General features: G+C 44.6%; 1 protein-coding gene across 5 annotated transcripts in view; it reads left to right on the top strand.

Annotated features, from left to right (window-relative positions):
• The window catches only part of SHROOM4 (shroom family member 4), a 264,044-nt gene extending 245,194 nt beyond the window's left edge, over positions 1 to 18,850 (top strand). For all 5 annotated transcript variants that reach the window (XM_002721647.5, XM_070067065.1, XM_051834719.2 and 2 more), the window contains 5 exons: positions 3,287 to 4,147; positions 8,016 to 8,111; positions 8,923 to 9,103; positions 13,249 to 13,518; positions 14,734 to 18,850. In XM_002721647.5, coding sequence (XP_002721693.2) covers positions 3,287 to 4,147; positions 8,016 to 8,111; positions 8,923 to 9,103; positions 13,249 to 13,518; positions 14,734 to 15,003 — 1,678 coding nt within the window. In that variant the 3' untranslated portion in view covers positions 15,004 to 18,850. The remainder of the gene's footprint in view (positions 1 to 3,286; positions 4,148 to 8,015; positions 8,112 to 8,922; positions 9,104 to 13,248; positions 13,519 to 14,733) is intronic.
• The last annotated feature ends 3,874 nt before the right edge of the window (positions 18,851 to 22,724 follow it).

Below are 22,724 nucleotides of genomic sequence, written 5' to 3'. Positions count from 1 at the left end.
GGAGCCAGGAGCTTCTTCCAGGTCTCTCACATGGTGGAGGGGCCCAAGCACTTGGGGGCCATCGTCCGTTGCTTTCCCAGGCACATTAGCAGGGAGCTGGATCAGAAGTGGGGCAGCTGGGACTCTAACCAGCACCCTTATGGGATGCCAGCATTACACGCAGCAGCTTTCCTTGCTATGTCATGATGCCAGCACCTAGAAGTCTTTATACCCTCCATGTTCTCTAGACTCCAGAATCTAGAAAATGGAAATAACATTGGTGTTATCTCATCCTTGAATATAGGTAAAATTAAAACAAGACATGGGATTGTACTTTCCTTTGGTCAATTTTTTCTATAAATGGTAGATTTAGGTAGTCTTATTCTTCTACAATCAGTTTTGACCATTTTTACTTTCTTTTTTTTTAAGATTTATTTATTTATTTGAAAGTCAGAGTTACACGGAGAGAGAAGGAGAGACAGAGAGATCTTCCCATCTGCTGGTTCACTCCCCATGTGGCCACAAAGGATGGGCCTGGTCCAGTTGGAAGCCAGGAGCCCGGAGCTCCATCTGGGTCTCCCACATGGGTGGCAGGAGCCCAAGTACTTGGGCCATCTTCCACTGCTTTCCCATGCGCATTAACAGGGAGCTGGTTCAGAAGTGGAGCAGCCGGGACTTGAACCAGCGCCCATATGGGATACCAGCGTTGCAGGTGGCCACTCAACTCCCCACACCACAATACCAACTCGTTTCTAGCTTTTTAATATTTGCATTTTCTATAGCTTTTGTGTTATGAAATTTTTAAAACATTTATTTATTTGAAAGAGTTACAGAGAGGCAGAGGCAAAGGCAGAAAGAGATAAAGGTCTTCCATCTACTGGTTCACTCACCAAATGGCCGCAATGGTTGGAGCTGGGCTGATCCGAAGGCAGGAGCCAGCAGCTTCTTCCGGGTCTCCCACTGCTTTTCCAGGCCATAGCAGAGAGCTGGATGGGAAGTGGAGCAGCTGGGACTCGAACCGGTGTCCACATGGGATGCCAGCACTGTAGGCAGTGGCTTTACCTGCTACGGCACAGTGCTGGCCCCCTGCCTTATGAATTTTAATGCTTTTTTTTTTGATGTCTAAAGATTCACGGTAGTTATATCTTCATTGTACATTCTAATGATTAGCTTAATACCATTCTTTGCCTTGTTTATTGATTTGGCCTTGAATTCAGTTTTTTTTATATTTGGCGTTAATTCATTTATTAAACAAATATTTATTGAACACCTACTGTGTGCTGAAGACACAGAGACTAGAGGAATGACACAAACAAGATCCCTGTCCTCATGGAGCTTTCATATTATGTTAGTGAGTAGATCCCAAAAGAAATAAGTAAAACTGTGTATGTGCTATAATATCACGTGACAATGAATGCCTAGTCTTTATTTTAGGTAAGGTGATCAGGAAAGTCCTCTGTCTGAAACACATTTGTAATCCTTTTATTTCCACTCACCACCTTTTTCTGTTTTTTTTTTTTTTTTTCCCTGTGAGGTTTGGCAGGTGGAACAGTTGGCACACAAGGGATCATTATAATCTCAAGGACCTTTCTCTGGGCTAAGGCCTAAGTGAGGAGAGAATGGGGCTGTCTGGATATGAATCTCTTAGCCATGTGAGGGATGAGCTCCTCAGCATGGGGGCTGGAGATGAGGGGGATGAAGGACATTTGGCTTTTCATTCTATCCGAGCTTGGCTGCCATTGTGTGTGTTATTATTTTTAAAGAAATAGTCTGTCTTCATCATGACTATTGAATGGCTAGGTTGTGTGATGATTTGATTGAACCCTTGGAACTCCTGTCACTAGGCAGGATTTAGCATGAGGTTGATTGCTCACAGGCTGCAGCAGGAAAACAGCTCTTGTGGCTTCCAGGCTTAACTCTTTATATTCTGAATCTGACGAAGTAGTTTTAACTTTGGTCACTCTATTATACAGAAGTTTGACTTTGTAGATGTAGTCAAATAAACCTGGACTTCTTTCTTTGGAGATTTTCTCCTGTTGCTTATAAATTGAGAATCTTATTTCACCTCACAAGTGGGAGTCTTTTAAGCTTCCTGATAGATTTTAAAATTGTAAGTGTATTAAATACACGCATATAATATACACACATTTATGAATATAACATAGATATCAAAATTATGCACACAAACACGTGTATCTGTGGTATGTATTATGTGATGCAGTTCTAAATAGCATTGCTCTCAGTGATCTTAAAAAGATTTATTAAATAATATTTCTTTATATCCTAGTTTTTGGAAAATGTTGTATATATTCTATTTTTATAGATAGTTTGGTTTCTGGACTTTCTAGTCTGTTCTGATACACCCTGTTTTAATTAAAATTATTTTATAATATACTTAATCCCTTATTATCCCCTCACTTATTCTGTAGCAGAATACTCTTTAATATTATATTCTGCTTTGTTTGCAACTTGACTTTCAAATTATTATATAGCTACAGCATTCCTGTTGAGAATTCTGGTTGGAATTACATTAGAAAGATACACTAGAAATCCAAAATAGCAACTATTTGTGACCTGGTGATTTTTGTTACAAATACAATAACATAGAAATGATACACAACTAACTCGTGATACAACTTGCATCTACACAGGCAGTAGATGAATGGAAGTAGGGAGCAATACAAAGGGTTTATGTCTTATTTCTTAAGAATTCATGAAGCACAAATAGCAAAGTATTACAATGTGCTAATTTTGGGTGGCAGGGGGAACATGAGTGCTTATTGTGACAATATGCACATTTCTAAACATTTGGAATTTTTCATGATTAAAAAAAAAAACACACACGCAATAGATGAAGTAGGATGGGCAGGCATATAAGTCCAAAAAACAGCATATCCCATGGTAGGGCTGTAAAAAGACTGGAGTGGTGGATATCTGTCCAGAATTTGCAGCTAGAATATTCAAGTTCAAATCCTAGCTCTACTACATACTAGCTTCGTGACTCTAGGCAAGTTATTTAATCTGTGCATGCCTCTATTTCCCCTAGAAAATCAGGACAATAATAATAGGTACCTCCTAGGGTTATTGTGAGGATCAAGTAAGTTACAACATGGGAATCACTTAAAACAAGGCCTGCTATTTAGCATATGCACTGAAATGTCAGCTATCGTTGTATCATTATTATATGTACTACATAAATTACATTGTTTTGGTGGCCATGTTAAATTTGACATAAATGATGACATCCCAAATACGTGACCTTCTGCAACTTGCTTGTTTGACCCAACACTTGCGTGCACTTTTGCAGGGAAATGGCTCATTCCAAGGCTAGCTTTCCATGGGCAACCCCCTTCCATCCATGCCTTGAGAACCCAGCGCTGGATTTATCAACCTACCGAGCGGTTTCTTCTCTTGACCTCCTTGGAGACTTCAAACACGCCTCGAACAAAACGGAGGAACCTTCCGTTTCTGAGGAGAGCACCCTTGCCTCCATGCCTCGCCCACTGCGCAGCCGCGCTTTCTCTGAGAGTCACATCAGCTTGGAGCCGCAGAGCACCCGGGCCTGGGGGCATCATCGGAGGGAGATCTTTACCAAAGGTGATGAGTCCCAACCAGATCCTCTTGGAACCAGGAAAAAGGCCTTTCCTCCTCCTCGTCCTCCACCTCCCAACTGGGAGAAGTACAGGCTATTCCGGGCAGCCCAGCAACAGCAGCAGCAGCAGCAGCTGCCGCCGCCGCCGCCGCCGCCGCCGCTGCCGCCGCAGCCACAGCAGCAGCAAGAGCAGCAGCAGCAACAGCAAGAGCAAGAGCCACAGAAGGATGAGGAAGAAGAAGGCGAGGAGGAAGAGGAGGAGGAGGAGGAGGGAGAGGAGGAGGAAGAACTGCCGCCCCAATATTTCAGTTCAGAAACCACTAGTTCCTGTGTCCCCAATCCTCAGCAGGTCCTAGAACAGCCACAACCGCCGAGCCTTGGCCACCTGGAGGCCCCGAGGCAGAGTTCACAAAGCCTTCCAGCAGAGCAAGAGTCCTTTGCTCTCCATTCCAGCAATTTCTTGCCTTTAGGAAGAGGTCACTTGAGCTCTCAACCTGACCAGGCTCAGCCCCCTTGCTACTATGGCATCGGTGGGCTTTGGAGGACATCGGAACAAGAGGCCACTGATTCCCCCAAGTAAGTGCTTATGAAAGATACTGGGTCCCTACAAAGGCAGGCAGTGTGACTTTGAATTCTGCTGCCACCATTTACTCGCTGGGTGACATAGGGCTGGCCAATTAATCTGCTCCCAGCCTCAGTTTTCTTACATGGAAAATGGGCACAATGACACTTGCTCCATGGGGTTGTTGTAAATATTTAGATGAGCTACATAAAGGACATAGCTCCATACTTAGCACATAGTAGATACTCAGGAAATCGGAGTTATTGATGTTCTTATCCCTAAACATCATTATTAAAATACTGTGTGATTTCTGTTTATCTTTAAGGAATGCATCAGAGCCCCAGCCCCTGCTTCCAAGGGCATTAAACCCTCATTGCCTGTACTAAGGCCTTTCCTGGAAACCAGACTCAGGCGCTGTTCTGCCCTTTCTTCTGCTTTCCCTCCAGAACAAGAGGCCAGCTCCCCAGCTGACTCGCCTCCACTCTGAGTAGGCTGGGTTTCTCAACTTTTCTCCTCAACCCTATTATTAACTGCAGTCCTGGGTCTACTGCCATAGCACCCTGAACACGCCTGATCTTGTCTGATCTATAGTGCTGGGACTGGGTGCTTTAGGCCCTGGTGATTCTTCCCAATAGCTAAAAATATTTTTTTCTCTCTCTTCTCTTTATTTTCTCCTTATTCTCCTTATTTTCTCCCTCTCCTTATTTCCCTGGCCCATGGCCTTTACTTCGTAAGCAATAGGCAAAAGTCCACGGGGCCAGCTTCCTGGACACAGAGGCCAAAGCAGGAGTGTGGTTGTCTGTTCACTGCACAGTGCTAATTCTCATCTGTGTGCCCCGCAGGGACTGGTTGTCCTTTTTGTCCCAAACCCAAAGCGCCAGGATCATCATTTCTTGGTGCTGTGACTCTCAGAGCTGCCTGCCTTGCAGTGGAGAGAGCACAGCCCTCCTCTCTGCTGCAGGTGGGGTGGGGGGTGGGGGTGGGGAGACTGGTGTCTCTTCAGTGCTTTCTTTAAATCTCTTTATAGCCAGAACTTGACTGAGACTTGTTGCTAGCAGAAGTACCTTGTCCTTGTGGCTTTTGTTAACACACAAATCTATGACATGGCCATCTGGAGTAGTTGAGCAGATCCCCAGCCTGAGGTGCTCCATCCAACAGCATTTACAGGGCCAGGCTCCCAGGCATCATGAAGCTCTTAGCAGATCCTTCTCAAGCTGTCCATCCAGCTGGGGAACATTCTTACTGTAATTGAAAACCATTTGGGGAACGTGACGGTGATCATTTCCAATCACAGCAGGGAGAAGGGAAAGGTGGCCTAATTAATACTTAGGAGGCTGTTAATGAGTATTTCAGAAGAATGAAGAGATGAAAGAATAAACATGTATTAAGCACTTAGTACATGCCACACACTGCAGCATCTTCTCTCCATTATTTCATTTAATTCTCCTAACAGCCCAGTTGGCCATTATTATCCCCACTTGACAGATGAGGAAACTAAAGCTTAGCAAAATAAGGGATGATCTAGCTCATAATTATGCAGCAGAGGTTCAATACCCTATCTGTCTTACTCCAAACCCCAGGCTTCTTTGGCTTTCCACAGCAGCCAGTCTCAGGGAGAACTTGTTCTTCCAGTAGGCCAGGCCTTCAGGGGACCCTCTTCTCTCCCATTGGGTATTGTGTATCAGACATAGCAATCACAGGCCCTGGCTCTACGTCCTTTAGGCACCTTTCATCAGAGAAAAGGAAAATGCCGTTATTAGAGAGCTTAGAACTTTTGCTCTAGAGATTTTTGATTTTTAATGACTAAGGTTACCAGGGAAAACAACCCTGTTTGTTTGCAAACAGCCCAGGCTTGTAGCTGCAAGAATCCATTGGAGATGCTTGTTTGAGTGATAGCGATTTCAGGAACAGCATTCTTCCCAACCAAGCTAGTATTTTTTTTTTTTACTTGCTTACTACGTGCCAAGCATTGCTCTAAACCTTTTCATGTCCACATGGTCCCTGACTTACAACGATTTGACTTCCACTTTTTCAGCTTTATGATGGTGCCAGAGTGATAGGCACTCGGTAGCAACCATACTTCAGATTATCACTTTGGACCACATCTAAGCTAGCCTATGCAGTTTAATCCTTTCGCATGATGCTGGGCAATGGCAAAGGAAAATGCTCATGCTCTACAGTGTGCTGTGCTGCTCAACCGTGGTTTACAGTAGGTTAGGGGGATTCGATGCTATTTCCACTTAGGATGTTTTCTACTTGCAATGGGTTTATCATAAGTCAAGGAACATCTGTACATCTGCATTGATTGGTTTAATCCTCACATCAAACTTGGGAGGTAGTTCCTATTAGTGTCCTCCACTTTTTAGACGAGAGAAGTGAGGCCCAGAAAGAGAAAGTAACTGGATCACAAGGTCACAGGCAGCAAGAACCCAGGAAGCCCAGCCAAGTATGTATACTCGAATTAGAGTTACTTTAATTAACCAACCCTTCATAATTCCACAAAAGTGCTTCTATATGTATCCCAGCATTTTGTAACTGAATAATATGTGGGCTTTAAGATGCTGTGGTTTCACATAGCTGGAATTAAATAGCCTTGTTTGCATTTGAATTGCACATGCTACACATTTTGAGGGGCTCATTAAGTAAAATAACTCTAATTCAAATACACATGACTTCCATTATGGATTTTATACATTTCCTCTCAGTTCTCTGTGGGAAAAATCAGATGTTTGCTTCAATATTCTCTATCAAGTTCAGATTATGTTGTCATAACTTTACCTGTTATGGAGGTGATGAGAAAAAAGTTCCATTGCCAAATATGACACATATATAGGTTCAGAATCTTTAATTCAAAAATCCAAAATGCTCCAAAACTCAAAAGGTTTTGAACTTTGGGGCATCTTGGATTTTTGGTTAGGGATGCTCCACTCATAAAGCCTTTACAAATATTCCAAAAATCTGAAAGTCTCTGAAATATGAATAATAATGGATACTCCACCTATAGTGCAAAATAGAGCTGTCTCTTTTGGGGAACTGAGTCTCCAAAAAGCATACACATTTTGAGTCAGAACTTTCACGTATGCCCTCAATATTTTTCTTGTAGATAAGAATTTTCTAAGCTCATGCCTTCGTATTTCCTCTAAAATGTTCTCTCTTTTCTGCTACCAGAAATATACTCTAGCTAGAAAATTCCTTACGTGTAGGGTTTTGTTAAAATGTCAAGTTGTCCCTTTGGCTGTGTGGCATTGTGGCTAAAAGCACAGGTTCTGGAGTTAGGTTTCCTGGGTACAAATCACAGGTCTGGCTGGTGACTTTGGGAAAGTCGCTTTACCTCTGGGTGCCTCTTGTCCCTTATCTATAAAATGGTTGTCATGGGCATTCAATTATTTCTGTGTATCTGTGTGCATCTATCTTGGGACAGTTTCTAGGGCACAGTAAGCCCTGCGTGAATGCTAGCTGGTACAAGTATTGTTTCTCTATCAGTGTTACAAGCTTGAAAAATGTAAAATGAATGTACCTGGGATGAGGCATATTGGCATGCCCAAGTTTCTTTTGTGTGATGAATTAGGAGACAGCATAGCATGAATCAGTAAATAGCTGTGGAGCCTTTTAACCATTATTTTTGACCTTTAGCTAAGAGCTGCAAATAGCTACAAAAGTGACTAATGAGTTTTTCCTATTTTCCGTTGCAGACAGCTAGAGGTTGGCACAGGGGTAGGGACACGGACAGGTGGAGGGTGGTGCTGGCTGGCAGGCAAAGAGAATATAATGGGGCTGGGGGGAGGTGTGGACCCTCCCTTGCATAAACCATGGGTGCAATGATTTGTCCCTCCATCACTGAAACCTGACATGAGAGCATTTCTCTTTACTTCCTCACTCCAGACCAGAAGCCTTGGTGGCAGAAGAGTCCAAACCCAAGTCAGCATGGAGCCAGAGCTACTTCTTCCCTGCAGCCTTTGGTGAACCCAAGACAACAGGGTCTGCTGCCACACTCCCTACCCCCACCCCCACCCTCTGTTACACTGGTTCCATTTGTCCCTCTACAGCCACAAAGGATGTTGGGGCCCTTAAGGACATACTGTGGGAGTGGAGAGATGCTCTCCCTTCTTAAGCCCAAGGCCCGCCCTACAGTAGGAAGTCTCAAAAGAGCTCATGAGAGATATAATAGGGCATGAAAACTCCCTGGCAGGGGTGCTAACCTCAGCCTTCAATATGGTGACCACTGCCAAAGTCATGTGTGACCGATTTGCTGTGGGACATCTGCAGTAGCGTGGATATTGCAAACGGGGGTGGCATTGGGAATGACAAAAAAAATGCTGAGTGCGCCTTTGTAAGCAAGCAGACTAGAGAGAGCAGGGGTGGGCAGAAGTCCAGGGATGGGCAGGAGAGAGGCCAACAAGTTTGGAGAACCAATGCTTAAGTTCTTGGGTAGTTCCTCAACACCTGGCTCCTTTGTGCTCCATATATTGGAGCCATCTTTTGGGACCAGCCAGATTTTCTGGATTTTAATAGAGTGTTAATAACCAATCAAAACATTCTCAAAAGAAGTCCCCCTAGCTGCTGGAGTCAGGGACTCCGAAACAGCCTTCTGGGCTATTAAGGTTTGCCTTTACTTGGCTTCTAGGTGGCCTTCATGTGGTCTGTTTACATTTAAACAGTACCTCTGGTCCATTGGTCTCAAATTCTTTGATGAAGCAGGGTCCCATTTTACAGATGGGGAAATGAAGGAAGAGATATGTTATTAGTCTGTCCACAGAGCTGCTCCAGTGGTCACTCTTTTTCCCCACAGACAAGAGTTTCAGCACTTCTCACCTCCTCCGGGAGCCCCAGGAGTCCCTACCTCTTATTCAGCTTATTACAATATTTCTGTGGCCAAAGCAGAGCTGCTGAACAAGTTGAAAGACCAACCAGAGATGGCAGAGATTGGCTTTGGGGAGGAGGAAGTTGACCATGAACTGGCTCAGAAAAAGGTAAAGTTTTTTGATATGCTCTAGAGATTTTCAGTACTTACCTTTGGTGTGTCTGGAGGGTGAGCTGCTTAACATCGAATACCTTACATCCCCATATTTTCAGTACGGAAGTCAAACAGCTTCTCTGGATGTCTCACAGATCCAACTCCAGTCTCTTTTGGACCCAGGCAATAATAATGATAATGATAATAATAATAATAGGAGGAGGAGGAAGAGTACTCTCTTATTCTCTATCGTCCTTACAGGTGTGGGGAAACTTTTTTGTGCCAAGGGCCATTTGGATATTTACAACATTACTTGCAGGCCATACAAAATGCTCAAGTTAAAAATGAGCCTGCTATAGAATTATTGAATTCTGAGTCCCACTTGCACTTGCCTTAGCAGGGCCAGACCAAAGGATTTTGTGGGCCTTAGATGACTCATGGGCCAGAGGTTCCCCACCTCTGCTAGAACAACCCTGTAAAGTGCCTATAACTAGGCCTTTTTAAAGACCAATTAAGGGGGCTGATTTGTCCAGGGATAGCAGACTAAATGATAGATCCAGGACTTGAAGTCAAGGCTGTCTGAATCTCTGTGCTATTGCCCTACCCTTCTGAGTTAAGCCAGCCTTGTAAGAAACTCACCACCCAGGGCACACCAGGGTTTCTGCCAGTGAACTCTAGCCAAAGGTAGCATCATGGATCATTATTCTCTGTGTCACTTTCCATACACGAGAACAGAATAACTAAGGAAAATACAGACAAATTATAGACTAGCAAACTTTAGTATATATTTGCAAAGATGGTCAATTATCTCATGAAAATACAAAATAGATGGAGATGTTGTTGTTCAAAAGTCTCTCTGTCTTCCTCTAAGTACCTCTAGCCTGGTGTTCTAATCAAATTCCTGGAATCGCTTTGCCCTCCCTGCACTTACCCATTTTATTTCATAGGCAAATAGAGTTTCCATGACAACCCCAAAGGCCCAATTTACCACTTTGTGGACATCTGAACCCAATGTAAATTGCTCTTCTGCCCGTATTTCTCTTTTAGAATAGGACCTGTAGGAAAGTACAGGCCATTTGCAAGAACTCTCCCTCCAATTTCCCATCGGAAGCAAAATATCAGGGAAAGAACTAGAAGCATGCTAGTGTCAAAGTGTTATGGATTCAGATGCCGGCTTCCTTGGATTCCATGTTTTCTGACCATGGCAGGGTTGCTTCTAGTTTACTCATGGCCTGGCCTCTGCAGGGGCAAACCTAATAAAAGTCTGACCAAGATAAGAGACAGATGATCAGAAGTGACAAAGCACAGAATAGCAGTGACTCGGTGGGGTTGTGGTTGGGTGAGGACAGTTTTTATCTCTGAGGAAGAAAGGCAGGGAAGGTCACCGATTTGCAATATCCCAGAAACAAACAAGCTCTGGTTGTGTCTGTGAGACTCCACATCGCTGTCCACTGAACTTTCTCTAGGGTTGAAGTTCAGGTGAAGTTTAGGTTGAAGTTCGGTCTCAGACTCTGAGAAACAAAGGACTTGCTCCATTTTTGTCCTTCCTTCACCACCAGAGCCTGGGAACGAGAGTGGGTAGGCAATTTGTCAAGTGTGTCATCCTTTGTCCCTAACACTGAGTTTTGTTTGGGAGAGCAAAGGATAGAAATACAACTGGGAGCCTGGTGACATCTAATTGTGTTGCTTCGTTCATATATCATTGAGCCCCAATTCCCATTACGTTTTGGAATTTTCACCATATGCAAACTTATTACACTTCAGGCTAAGATTATGGTAATCTTCTGACTTTTGAACAGTTCTAAATTATGCCAACAGGCCCTGGAACCCAGAGGAGGCACTGTTAGCATTGTTCACCTTGGACGTTTCTCAATAAACCACTAAAGAGGAACACATTCTAGAAAACCACAAGCCTATGGTCCTAGAGTGCCTGAGCTTGAATAATAATAAAACAAACACTGAAGCCTACTTCCTATTCACAAGAGACTATTCTACGCATGGAAAACATGTTGACTCATTTAGTTCTCATAACCACTTTATGAAGTAGGTACTATGGTTCCCCTACTTTTTTAAAGATTTATTTCTTTAATTTGAAAGGCAGAGAGGCAGAGGCAGAGAGAAAGAGATTGAGGTCTTCCATCCATTGGTTCACTCCCCAGATGGCTGCAATGACTGGAGCTGCACCTATCTGAAGCCAGGAGCCAGGAGCTTCTTCCGGAGCTCCCACGTGGGTGCAGGGACCCAAAGAGTTGGGCCATCTTCTACTGCCTTCCCAGGCCATAGCAGAGAGCTGGATTGGAAGTGGAGCAGCTGGGACATGAATTGGTACCTATATGGGATGCCGGCACTGCAGGTGGCAGCTTTACCCACTACGCCACAGCACCGACCCCCTATGTTTTTTAGATGTAGAGATTGAGGCACAGAGAGGCTGATTAGTTTGCTCAAGGTCACACCATTGCTTTGTGAGTCTCTGACTCTGAAACTCCACTCACCCACACTGTGGCTGCAGAGGCTTTATACAACCCCCGATGAGTCCATTCCTGCTAGAAACTTGCAGCTAGACAAATGGCTGCTTCCATATTCTTCAGGGCTCAACCCTGAAGAATAGAAACAGCCAAAATGAGGAAATAGATAGAAAGCAGGTAGAGCTAAAGAAGCAGCTCAGGGGGAAAGGTGTTGTAGCAACGCAGGTCGGGCTGCTGCTTGGGGAGCCCACATGGCATATCACAGTGCCTGGTTCAAGTCCCATCTACTCCACTTCAGAGCCAGCTTCCTGCTCATGCACATCCTGTGAAAGCAGCAGATGATAGCTCAGGCATCTGGGTCCCTGCCACCCTCATGGGAGACCCAAATGGAATTGCAGGCTCCTGGCTTTGGCCTGGCCCAGCCCTGGCTATTTGTGGGCATTTGGGAAGTGAACCACTAGCCCAAAGATTTCTTTCTCTGTTTCTCCCTTTCTCCTTCTGTCTCTGTCACTCTGCCTTTCCAATAAGTAATTTTTTTAAGAAGCAGCTCAGTGGGGCCGGTGCAGTGGCATAGTGGGTAAAGCCACCGCCTGCAGTGCCAGCATCCCATATGGGTGACAGTTCAAATTCCACTTCAAATATAGCTCTCTGATGTGGCCTGGGAAAGCAGTAGAAGATGGCCCAAGTCCTTAGGCCCCTGTACCCGAAGAGGAGACCTGGAAGAAGCTCCTGGCTCCAGGCTTCAGATTGGCACAGCTCCAGCCGTTGCGGCCAACTGGGGAGTGAACCAGTGGATGGAAGACCTCTCTCTCTCTCTGCCTCTGCCTCTGCCTCTCCTTCTCTTTCTGTGTAATTCCTAATTCAAATAAATAAATAAATCTTTTAAAAAAAGAAGCAGCTCAGGAATACAAGAATGAGTGGACAGAGGAGGGTAAAGAACGAATCCTGAATGATTCTCAGGAATGACATTAGGATGAGACTGAATAATAATAATAGCAACCTAGCATTTATTGAGCAGGTACTCAGTGCCAAGCCATTTTCATATGCCACCTCCTTGAATCTCCTTGAATCCTTATTACAACCCAGTGCAGTGGGTACTTCTGTCACCCCCATTCTCCATGCATAGAAAGTGAAGCTCAATAAACTCGAGTCAGCCAAGCTTCCACAGCTCAGAAGTGGCAGAGCTGAGGCAGTAGAACTAGAAGTCAGACCCAATCGTTTTGACCCCAGAACTCACACTCTTATTCACACGGCCTCAGAATGCCAGCAGAGGAGACAAGGATCCAGCTCGGCGCCATAAATATAAGAGGTACTTACATGACTGAAGGACAGTGAATGAAGTGCTAGTCAAATACTTGATAACAGATGATTTGCCAAGTTCAGCTCTCCCAGACCTTCTGGTCCTTTTTGGTTAAATAGTCCCAGCAAGCATTTATCAAGCTGCACCTGGCAAATGAGGGTAAGCCTTTGGGTACCACTTACCTAATGCCAAGAAGTTTGTTGGTGACACGGAAACAGGGAGAGAAGGTTCCTGCCCCTACAGCTGGCATTTCTCACAGCTTGCTCAGGTTAACTTTGTTTCTGGTGACTAGGGTAGAGGCCACTCTGTGCTACTTGGATTCCATCTGGCTACAGGGCCAGATGAGTTTCAGTTGGTCCCCATTCTTACCTTTTGTCTCCCGGTAAACTCTCCTAGATACAACTCATTGAAAGCATTGGCAGAAAACTTTCCGTCCTGCGAGAAGCCCAGCGAGGGCTGCTGGAGGACATCAATGCCAATTCCATCCTTGGGGAGGAGGTGGAGGCCAACTTAAAAGCTGTTTGCAAATCCAATGAGTTTGAAAAATACCGCTTGTTTATTGGTGACCTGGACAAAGTGGTCAACCTGTTGCTGTCACTCTCTGGACGACTGGCCCGGGTGGAGAATGCGCTCAACAGCATCGATTCAGAGGCCAACCAGGAGAAGGTAGAGTTGGGGTCTCTAGGGTGTGGGTGGAGGTAAATGCTGTTTCTTCTCAGGGCTTCCTCTTTCCAGTTTGGATATTATGGGAGGTAGACTGCATAGTTTTATAAGTGTGAGCAGGGGCCCGCATGGTGGCACAGCAGGCTAAGCCACTGCTTGCGATGCTGGCATCCTATACCTGAGAGCCCATTCAAGTCCCAACTCCTCTGTTTCTGATTCAGCTTCTTGTTAATGTGCCTGGGAAGGCAGTGGATGATGGCCCAAGTGCTTGGGTCCCTGATAGTCATGTGGGAGATCCAGATGGAGCTCTTTGCTTCTGGCTTCAGCCTGGCCCAGTCCCAGTCCCAGTGGCCATTTTGGGAGTGGACCACCAAATGGAGCATCTCTCTCTCTCTCTCTCTCTCTCTCTGTCCCTCCCTTCCTTTCAAATACACACATACACACACACACACACACACACACACACACACTTCCTAGCTGTGTGACGTAACCTCACTCCATGTCTATCTCTTCATCTATAAATTGGAGTGGACACAGTGCCTGCCTCATGGGGTTGTTGTGAGAATGAGGTTAGATAATCCAGGTTAATGACTTCAAATGGGACCTGGTACAGCATGAACCCTGGGTTAGTACTAGCTGCCAGTCATAGCGATAGTTGTAGCAGAAATAATAGCAGCAGCAGCGGCGGCAGTTTTGCCTCACTCTCTGTAGAGTTGGACGGAGAGATCTTGTCAAGAAGTTGGGATAGGAAGGCAGTCAGTTTCATGGCTTGGCTCATTCATGTACATTCCTGAACCAAAACTACATTATGTTTTCCTACTAATGTGGTTTGGATACAACTTGGAGTCTACAAGGCTCATACACATGGCCATATACACTCACACAGACACACCCACTGTAGAGAAAGCATCTCCACAGTGATGGTGGCTCACTGGATGGAAGGGGACACAAGCCAGCTTTGCTAGAACCTTCCACTAACCCGCATCCAGTGGCGGCTCAAGAATTAAAGACAGCCTCAGAGATAGAAAGAGATGGCTGTACATCCTCCTCCTGCTACAGGAAAGAAAGGTATTTTCATGGAAGCAGACTTTAGGGTAGGGAATCTAGTCCTGATCAGTTAGCAGAATGGAGAGCTGCTTCGTGACAGCTTCCATGGTGGAGCACTGAAGACTTGCCTGGTAACTGAGATAGCCTTTATTTGCTCCTCTGCTTCCCCAGTTGGTGCTGATAGAGAAGAAGCAGCAGCTGACGGGGCAGTTGGCAGACGCTAAGGAGCTGAAGGAGCACGTGGACCGCCGGGAGAAGCTCGTGTTCGGCATGGTCTCCCGCTACCTGCCTCAGGACCAGCTGCAAGATTACCAGCACTTTGTCAAGATGAAATCTGCTCTCATCATTGAACAGCGAGAACTGGAGGAGAAGATCAAGCTTGGGGAAGAGCAACTCAAGTGTCTCAGGGAGAGTCTACTCCTGGGGCCCAGCAATTTCTAAGGCTACCAGCAGTCTGCCACAGCAGCCCTGCCCAGGCACAGTGGGAAGTGCTTTCAGTCTTCATTAGCAGTTTGCTAGGGAGTAGATAGCAGTTAGTTAACAGGTTGTTCCAGCCCTTCACCCTGGATGTCTCTCACTGCCCCTTTCCTAGCAGTGTTTCTATCCAGTGAGGAGACCCTGGGGAGCCTGCGAACGTCTACCCTAGGGAGCTGCAACAAGATGTGAGCATACAACTGCACTCTCCTTCCCACAGTGTGCACGGGCAAGCACTTACTACACACAGAATCAACCAAGTGCCTTCATTTTTTTTTTCTACTAAGACACCAAAGAATCACAAACTCACCCCTGCAGCCCCTCCTGGAATTAGCCTTGTAAGGCTCAGAGAGAAGCTGCCTGTGCACCTGCACTGTACTCCAGGGCTCTGGGCCCAGCTGTTTCTGGGCCCAGAGATCTGGCTGCTTTGAGGGCATTCACTTAGCACCAGTTTCAGGGCCTCACCCAAGCTTTGCAGTAGGAAACACAGAAGGAGGAATTACACTTAATTAGCAGAATGCAGCAAAGATGGAGTGTCCCCAGGTGCCCCTCAGGAAGGAGCCAGATGTAAACAAATTGGCTCCACCCCCACCTTCCCCAGCAGCTAATTGAGAGGGAAGACGCCTACTCTCAGCCCTCATCGTGTCCTAAGACTCTGGGCCTACCTTTCATTTCTGGGCATTACAAGTGCCTAGTCCAGGGCCTCCCACTGTGGGCCATTCATTGTTCTACTAAAGTTGACTTCTGGATATAGGTCTCATTATTGGGGGGGGAGGGGGTTCGTATTGTTATATTTTAAATGGCCTTTTAATCTTATTTATTTTTATGTTTTGATTGTTTCTTTTCTTTTTATTTTTAACTAATAAGGCAAGAAGAGGAAAGTTGGAGAGGGAAAAGTTAGCCCAGAAGGAAAATCTTTTCTGCATATCAGCCTGATTCCACCATGGCTAGGTAAGCGAGTGCCAAGGCATTGAATTCTTCCTACCATAGCTACAGGTGTCTAAGAAACAAGTTCTCTCCTTGAACTCAGAGCTTCTGAACCATGGCCTGGCCCTGTGCCTACCCTGATGTCTGGGTAATCATGAGCTTAACATTCCCTAGCAAGATTCTTTTTTTTTTTCTTCTTGTTTTGAAACCAAAGAATTTCCTGAAACTGACAAAGACTTGTTCATTTCTCTGCTGTCTCCAAGCTATGGGGTGAGTGGAGGTGAGCTCAGGAGGAGCTCCTCTAACAATTACTTTCTTAGCCTGTGGCCTGCCACAGGGAACCAAAATTCACCATAGCCAGGGCCAGCCCCCCAGAGCAAATTATGATCCAGCAAATTATGATGCTGTGGTTCCTCCTTATCCACAGGGACTATGTCCCAAGACACCCCCCCCAATGGGTGCGTGCAGCAGATAGCACTGAACCCGATGTATACTGTGTTTTTTTCCTATATACCCTGTAGCATTGGACAGAATTAATCATCCTCCCATGCCTTATGCCCTGATGTTTCCTTGGCATCACGACTCTTGCACTTTGGAGCCATTATTAAGTAAAACAAGAGTTCCTTAAACACAAGCACCATGATAGCAGGCCAATCAATTTGATAACCAAGAAGGCTACTAAGGGACTGATGGGTGTGGATTGGCTGGACAAAGAGATGATTCGTGTCCTGAGTGGGATGAGCAGGATGCTGGGAGATCTCCACATGTTACTCAGAACAACGTGCCACGTAAAACCTGGGACTTACTGATTACTGAGATTTCCCATTCAATCTGTCTGAACCACAGTTGACTGCTGGTCACTGAGACTGGAGAGAGTGAACGAATGGCTAAGCCGGGCGAGGGGGGGGGGTGACAGGTTTGGGGGGGGGGGGCAGTTGCACAAATTACTAAAGCTGTGGCTGTTGCTGAAGCCTTATCACTGGTAGCCAGCTTCTGTCCTGGAAGAGCACTAGGGTGGTTGATGGCAGAAAGAGAGTTGTGACAAAACTCTACCCTTTAGCCAACTCAGTTCTCTGTTCCCTGTTCACTGTGGCCAATCCTTGGTGTGTTACCCAACCCAGCCCCCCAACACACACTCCCACCGCCCCCAGCATCTGTCCTCCTTACTGCTGAATTCCTCAGAGTCCTTGGAGGTTAACTGTGGCAGCAGGAGTACCTCATTCAGCCAAAGAATTTGCCAAGGAACTTTGCTGCTGCTACAAATACTGCTCACTGACTTCCCTTTCCTCTTCATTGTGTTGGAAAACAATGGAAGAATCTGGGCCAGAAGGATGTCTTGGGAGTGGGTAGGAACCCTTTCTATGGGGCCCTGGGGGTGCTCTTAGTACTGCTGCTGCCAGAACCACTGTTAGAATGTCACGCCCCCCCCCCCCCCCATTCTCCCCTGCAGTGGAAGATTCTACTCTATTCAGGAAGGCTGATGGCTCATAAAGGGCTGAGCTTGTCCAAGCCAAGGTTGAGGAAGGTGGGGGAGTGCTTGAATAGAGGCTGTGGTTGCCATCTTTTTTAAAAAACATCAGTCTGTAAGACAAACAATAAGCGAGTTGCAATGTCCATATTTGGGAGATGAGGCTGATGTGTTGCATCAGTCTAAGACTTGGGGGCTTTTTGGGAATATGGACCCACAGAAAAGAAGGCTCACTTTACCTGGACACCATGGTCATAGTCTGGGTTTTTCTACTCATCTTAGATTGGCTATACCTTAAGTTTAGGACACCCTAAATACTATGAACTCTGTTATTTTTGTCTCTCATGCCACTTCAAATTAGTTTCTGGATTTGGAATCAGACCACAAGAATTTTCATTTTTCATGCAGAGGGACAATTTCTGAAGCACTTAAAAATTAATCCCAATGATATACTGAGCACTGAGGCTCAGCAGACAAGCATAAACTACTAAGCAGACACTGGCATGCTGTTGTGAGCAATAGTACTGCCATACTACCCAGCATTACTTAAGATGCAGTGGCTCTAACCCATCTCAGTCCCTGGGCCCATCCCTACTCCATGGCCTGCCAGGGGCCTACATTTTAGAAGGCATACCAAGGGATTTGCCCAAATACAGTTATAGATCGTGACTTTTGCTCTCTTCCTTCAAGTATTTACAGAGGCCCCAGTGGGTGGGAAGTAAGAATGGTGGTTGATAGATAAAGAAGGGTCAGTGTAAAAGTTAAGATCACATGTTCTCCTTTCCCTCCTCCCCCAGGCCCTGGATAATTGATTCTCCTTGGTTCTCAGAGCTGAAAACTCAGCTAGGATATAGCAGTAGGTGCCCAAGCAGAATCTAAGATAATGAGACAGACACTGAATTAAAGCCCTAGAAAGGGAGAGATTGGAAGCAGAGGGAAGGAGATGAAGTTCCTCTTTCAAGGCCAGGTTCAGGTTGTTTTTCATTTAACTTCATGTGCCAAAAAGCTGCCTGGGGTCCACATCCTGAACCCCAGCCTCCCTGAAGGTGCTGCTCTGCCAGTAGCAGGCCCCAGATGGAGGAAGCTGGGCACATTTCTTGCCACTTCCCACCCATCTGGAGCTTGGAAACTCCTGCTGTCCTTGCCAGAGGAGTTGCCTATGCTGATAATATTTCTGTAACAGCATATTGTATTATTTGAAGATTAGTAGATCTTTGGGGAGGGGGGTGGGATGGGGTGGTTTCTGTAGATAAAGAACCAGTGTTTGTTGGGGGTCACCTATCCCATGTGAAACTGTTATTTTTCTGAATCTTATTGTTTCTGCATTTGTGTCCTCCACCTTCTCAGCTGACATAATTATGCCTACTAGATTGTCATCAAGGGTCATACTTCAATAAAAGGTGCTAAGGACAAAAAAAATAGTCTCATGTGTTTTTATTTAGGTGATGAAAACTCCTCAATCCTGCAGAAATGTGCTAAAATTTCGTCATCTATCCATAGTCCTTCTAGATAACCGTATGACCAGAGCTTTATCCCGTCTTGAAACCCTTACCTTGGCCACTTAGGGATGATATTGATGCTATGCCATTCAGTACCCCCAATAAAATAGAGGGGTCTGATATAACACTTTTAGGGGAAAACATTTTAGACATTTATTCCAAGAGCTCCCTAAGTAGGAGCCACAGAGTTTATGCCATAAGTTATTTTTGTTGTTACCACTGGTTTGATCTAACTCAACATTTAGAGTGAAGGCAGATTCAGTAGGTGTAATCTCAGGTATGGACCTCAGCGGTATGCAGAGTCCAGTTCTCGAGTGTAGCCTGATCAGAGCTAAGCCACCTTCAGGACCTCCCCCAATGTTGAGTTCTTTTTAGCAGTATCATTTGTAGCTGATAGTCCGGTGTCATAGATTTACTCCCAACTCCCTAGAAAACAAAGGCTTTGACCATCAGTTCTACGAAACAACCTAGAGATGTAGACCTAAGTGCGTTATATATAGATAGTGACTCTGACACCATAAACCTTGCCCTTTTCTCCTGATCTGTACTCCAGTCACATTCAGCTCTCTTCCTACTTCAGCGAGCTGGTGTGGTAGAGTGGAAAGAGTCCAGCTTTGGCACTAAAATGAACTGTGTTCAAATCCTGATCCTACCACTTAGCCCGTGAACTTGGGCTACTTGCTCAACTTCTGACACTATTTTCTGCTCTGAAAACTAGAAACAATAATACTTGCATTATAAGGTTATTGTATCTTAGTAATCATAACTATTCCTACCTACTGAGGAATAGATAGAAAGACAGAATCCCAAGCCCATCCCCCAAACCTGATGACAGCAGTCTGAATTTCAACTAGTTTCCCAGGAGGTTCATGTGCCTAGTATATAAGTTAGAAAGTGCTGGCTTGTCACAGAATGCTCTACATGCCTACTACCATAGTCTGGATTTACTCAATTCATTCTTTCCTTATCGTAGACATGTTCTGGTTTTTCCATATTGCTCACAACTGCCTGGCTAAATGTGGGCAGCAAGATTGCAGACTGTAAGGTCAATATATGTCTTTGTCAGTTTAATGCTGCTGTAAGAGAATCCCTAAGACTGGGCAATTTATAATGAATACACATTTATTTCTCAAAGTTCTGGAGGCTCAGAAGCCCAAGATCAAGGGGTCAGCAACTTGTGAGAGCTTTCTTATTGCATCAGGCCATGGAAAATGGCCAAACAGAGCACAAGAGAGGGAGCCCAAGATGTCAAACTAGTGGCCTCAAGCCCTTTTGTAATCAGAACCCCTGTTGCAAATGAGGATTAAGTTTCCTACTGATGCTTTGGAGAAACACATTCAAAACATACCAATACATGGTTTCGCCTTGACTTACAATAGGATTATTCCCTGATAATGTCATCATAAGTTGAAATGCATTGAATACACTTGACTTACTGACCACCAGAGCTGAGCAACACAACACACTGTAGAGCATCAGTTGTTTCCTTTCTGACCCCGGGGCTGACTGCTGCTGCCCAGCATCTCAAGAGATTATCGCATGCAAAGCACTAGCCTGGGGAAAGGGCAAAATTCAAAATCCAAAGTATAGCTTTACTGAATGGCAATCACTTTTACACTATCATGGAGTTGAAAAACCGTAAGTTGAACCATCATAAGTCAGGGACCACTTGTATAAAATGAAATGAACAATCTGAGAAAAAGATAATAAGAAAGTAATTCCATGTACCACAGTATCACAAACAATACACTACTTAGGAATAAACTTAGCAAACAAGTGTCAGACTTTTACGCTGGAAACTACAAAATGCTATTGAAAAATGATGAAGATTTAAGTAAATGGAAAGACAATCCCCATCTTCATGGATTGGAAGACTTAATATTGTTAAGATGAAAATACAGCCCAAATTAACCTAGAGATTGCCCAATTCTTTATAACATTGCAATATGAAAATGGCAGGACTGGCTCTGTGGCTCAGTGGGCTAAGTGCCTGTGGCGCCAGCATCCCATATGGGCACCGGTTCATATCCTGGCTGCTCCACTTCCAATCTAGCTCCCTGCTATGACCTGGGAAAGCAGTGGAAGATAGCCTAAGTGCTTGGGCTCCTGCACCCACGTGGGAGACCTGGAAGAAGCTCCTGGCTCCTGGCTTTGGATCAGCACAGCTCTGGCCATTGCGGCCAGTTGGGGAGTGAACCATCAGATGGAAGACTCTCTCTCTGCCTCTCCTCTCTCTGTGTAACTCTGACTTTCAAAAAAATAATCTTTAAAAAAAAATAAAAAATTTAAAAAATAAGTCACTTGATGCTTCTCAACCTTAATTTCCTCCTCTGTAAAAGGAAACTAAAAAAAAAAAAACACACCTCAAAGTGTTACTCTGGATATTAAATAAGGTTACCCAGAAGAAGCCCTTAAAACAATGCCTGTCATGTAATAAGTATTCAATAAATGTTAGCTGCTAGATGTTCTACTTTTGTTGAAGTGAGATTGAAGCAAAAAAGAATGTAAGGAGAAGTAAAGCTTCCTCAGCTTTGGAGTCAGTTTTCTTAGTGTGACCTTCGGGAGTCACCTCATTTATCAGGCTTTAGCTCTTATGTAATAAGGGCAATAATCTTTGCTCACAGAGGCAGTTCCAAGCCTGCACTCAGGAAGCCACACCATCTAGGACTGCATACTTACCTCATCACTTACAAGTTGTGTGACCTTGAGCGTAGGTAACTTTCCTGTACCTGGCTGTCTTCTTCTGTCAAGTGGTAGTAACAAAAATACTCATCTCCTTGGGTTAGAGTGAGGGATTATTGAGCTGATTCATATAAACTACTTGACACAGTACTAGCATAGAGTCAGTGCCCAATGCATGTTAGCTATTGTTATCAGGCTAAAGTAGGAATCAAACGAGTCCTTTGGTAGAGCTGGCCATATGGTACATCCTCAGTAGACAATGGCTCCCTTCCTCACTCACCCTGCTCTGTGCACAGGTCCAGATTTTTTTGGACTTGCAGATGAAATGTTTCAGACTAAGGAGTTTCCCATAGCAGGTAGAATTTTCTCGAAGGCTCAATACATCCATCTGATGAGAATGATGGATTCCTTTTAACTGCCTGCAATATGACTGCCTGTGCTCCCAAAAAACACTCCATTCAGAACAGTAGGGAAAGAAGTGCTGTTTTGCACATGGATTACTTGGGTTCCAATTTGAAGATGATTTGGGGTCACCTCTACTCCTCCTTACATTTGGATTCAGAATCGAGTTAAATATTACTCTATTTTGTACCCAAGTCAGACACTTTCAAGTATCTTTGCTCCCATTACTTTTCTAACTATATATTTAAAAATAAAAATCTTCATTCAATCTTTACAGCAGCTCCATGATTTTTAAACACTGTATTAAATAGAGATTCAGAATTGGGGCAGCATTTTTGTTGTTTGCACATTAAATAAAAGTGCTTTCAGTGTGTGATGCCATTCATTCATCAACTGATGTGCCGAGTATTATTTAATGCTCCAGGATTCTCAGGTGGAAAAGACACACAAAGTGCCCACTTTCATGGAGCTTCTCTCATAGTGAAAGAACTAGATACGTGTAAATATGAGTATTCAGTTACATATTTTGAATATAAAAATACACACACATAGACTAACATTTTACCCTAACACAGCAATGCAGCAGATTCTGCCTTAATTTCTATAGCTATTGGCAATAGACTAGATTCATGAATGAATCCATTTCCTACTGTAACAGCTAAGATATTTTACATGAATTTTCACCAGAGAATAATGTTGCAATGAGCGTG

This window comes from Oryctolagus cuniculus, chromosome X (genome assembly GCF_964237555.1).
Source record: "Oryctolagus cuniculus chromosome X, mOryCun1.1, whole genome shotgun sequence".
NCBI classification, from domain to species: domain Eukaryota; kingdom Metazoa; phylum Chordata; class Mammalia; order Lagomorpha; family Leporidae; genus Oryctolagus; species Oryctolagus cuniculus.
The sequence above is the reverse complement of the archived record's forward strand: the minus strand, read 5'-3'. Positions and strand labels throughout refer to the sequence as shown.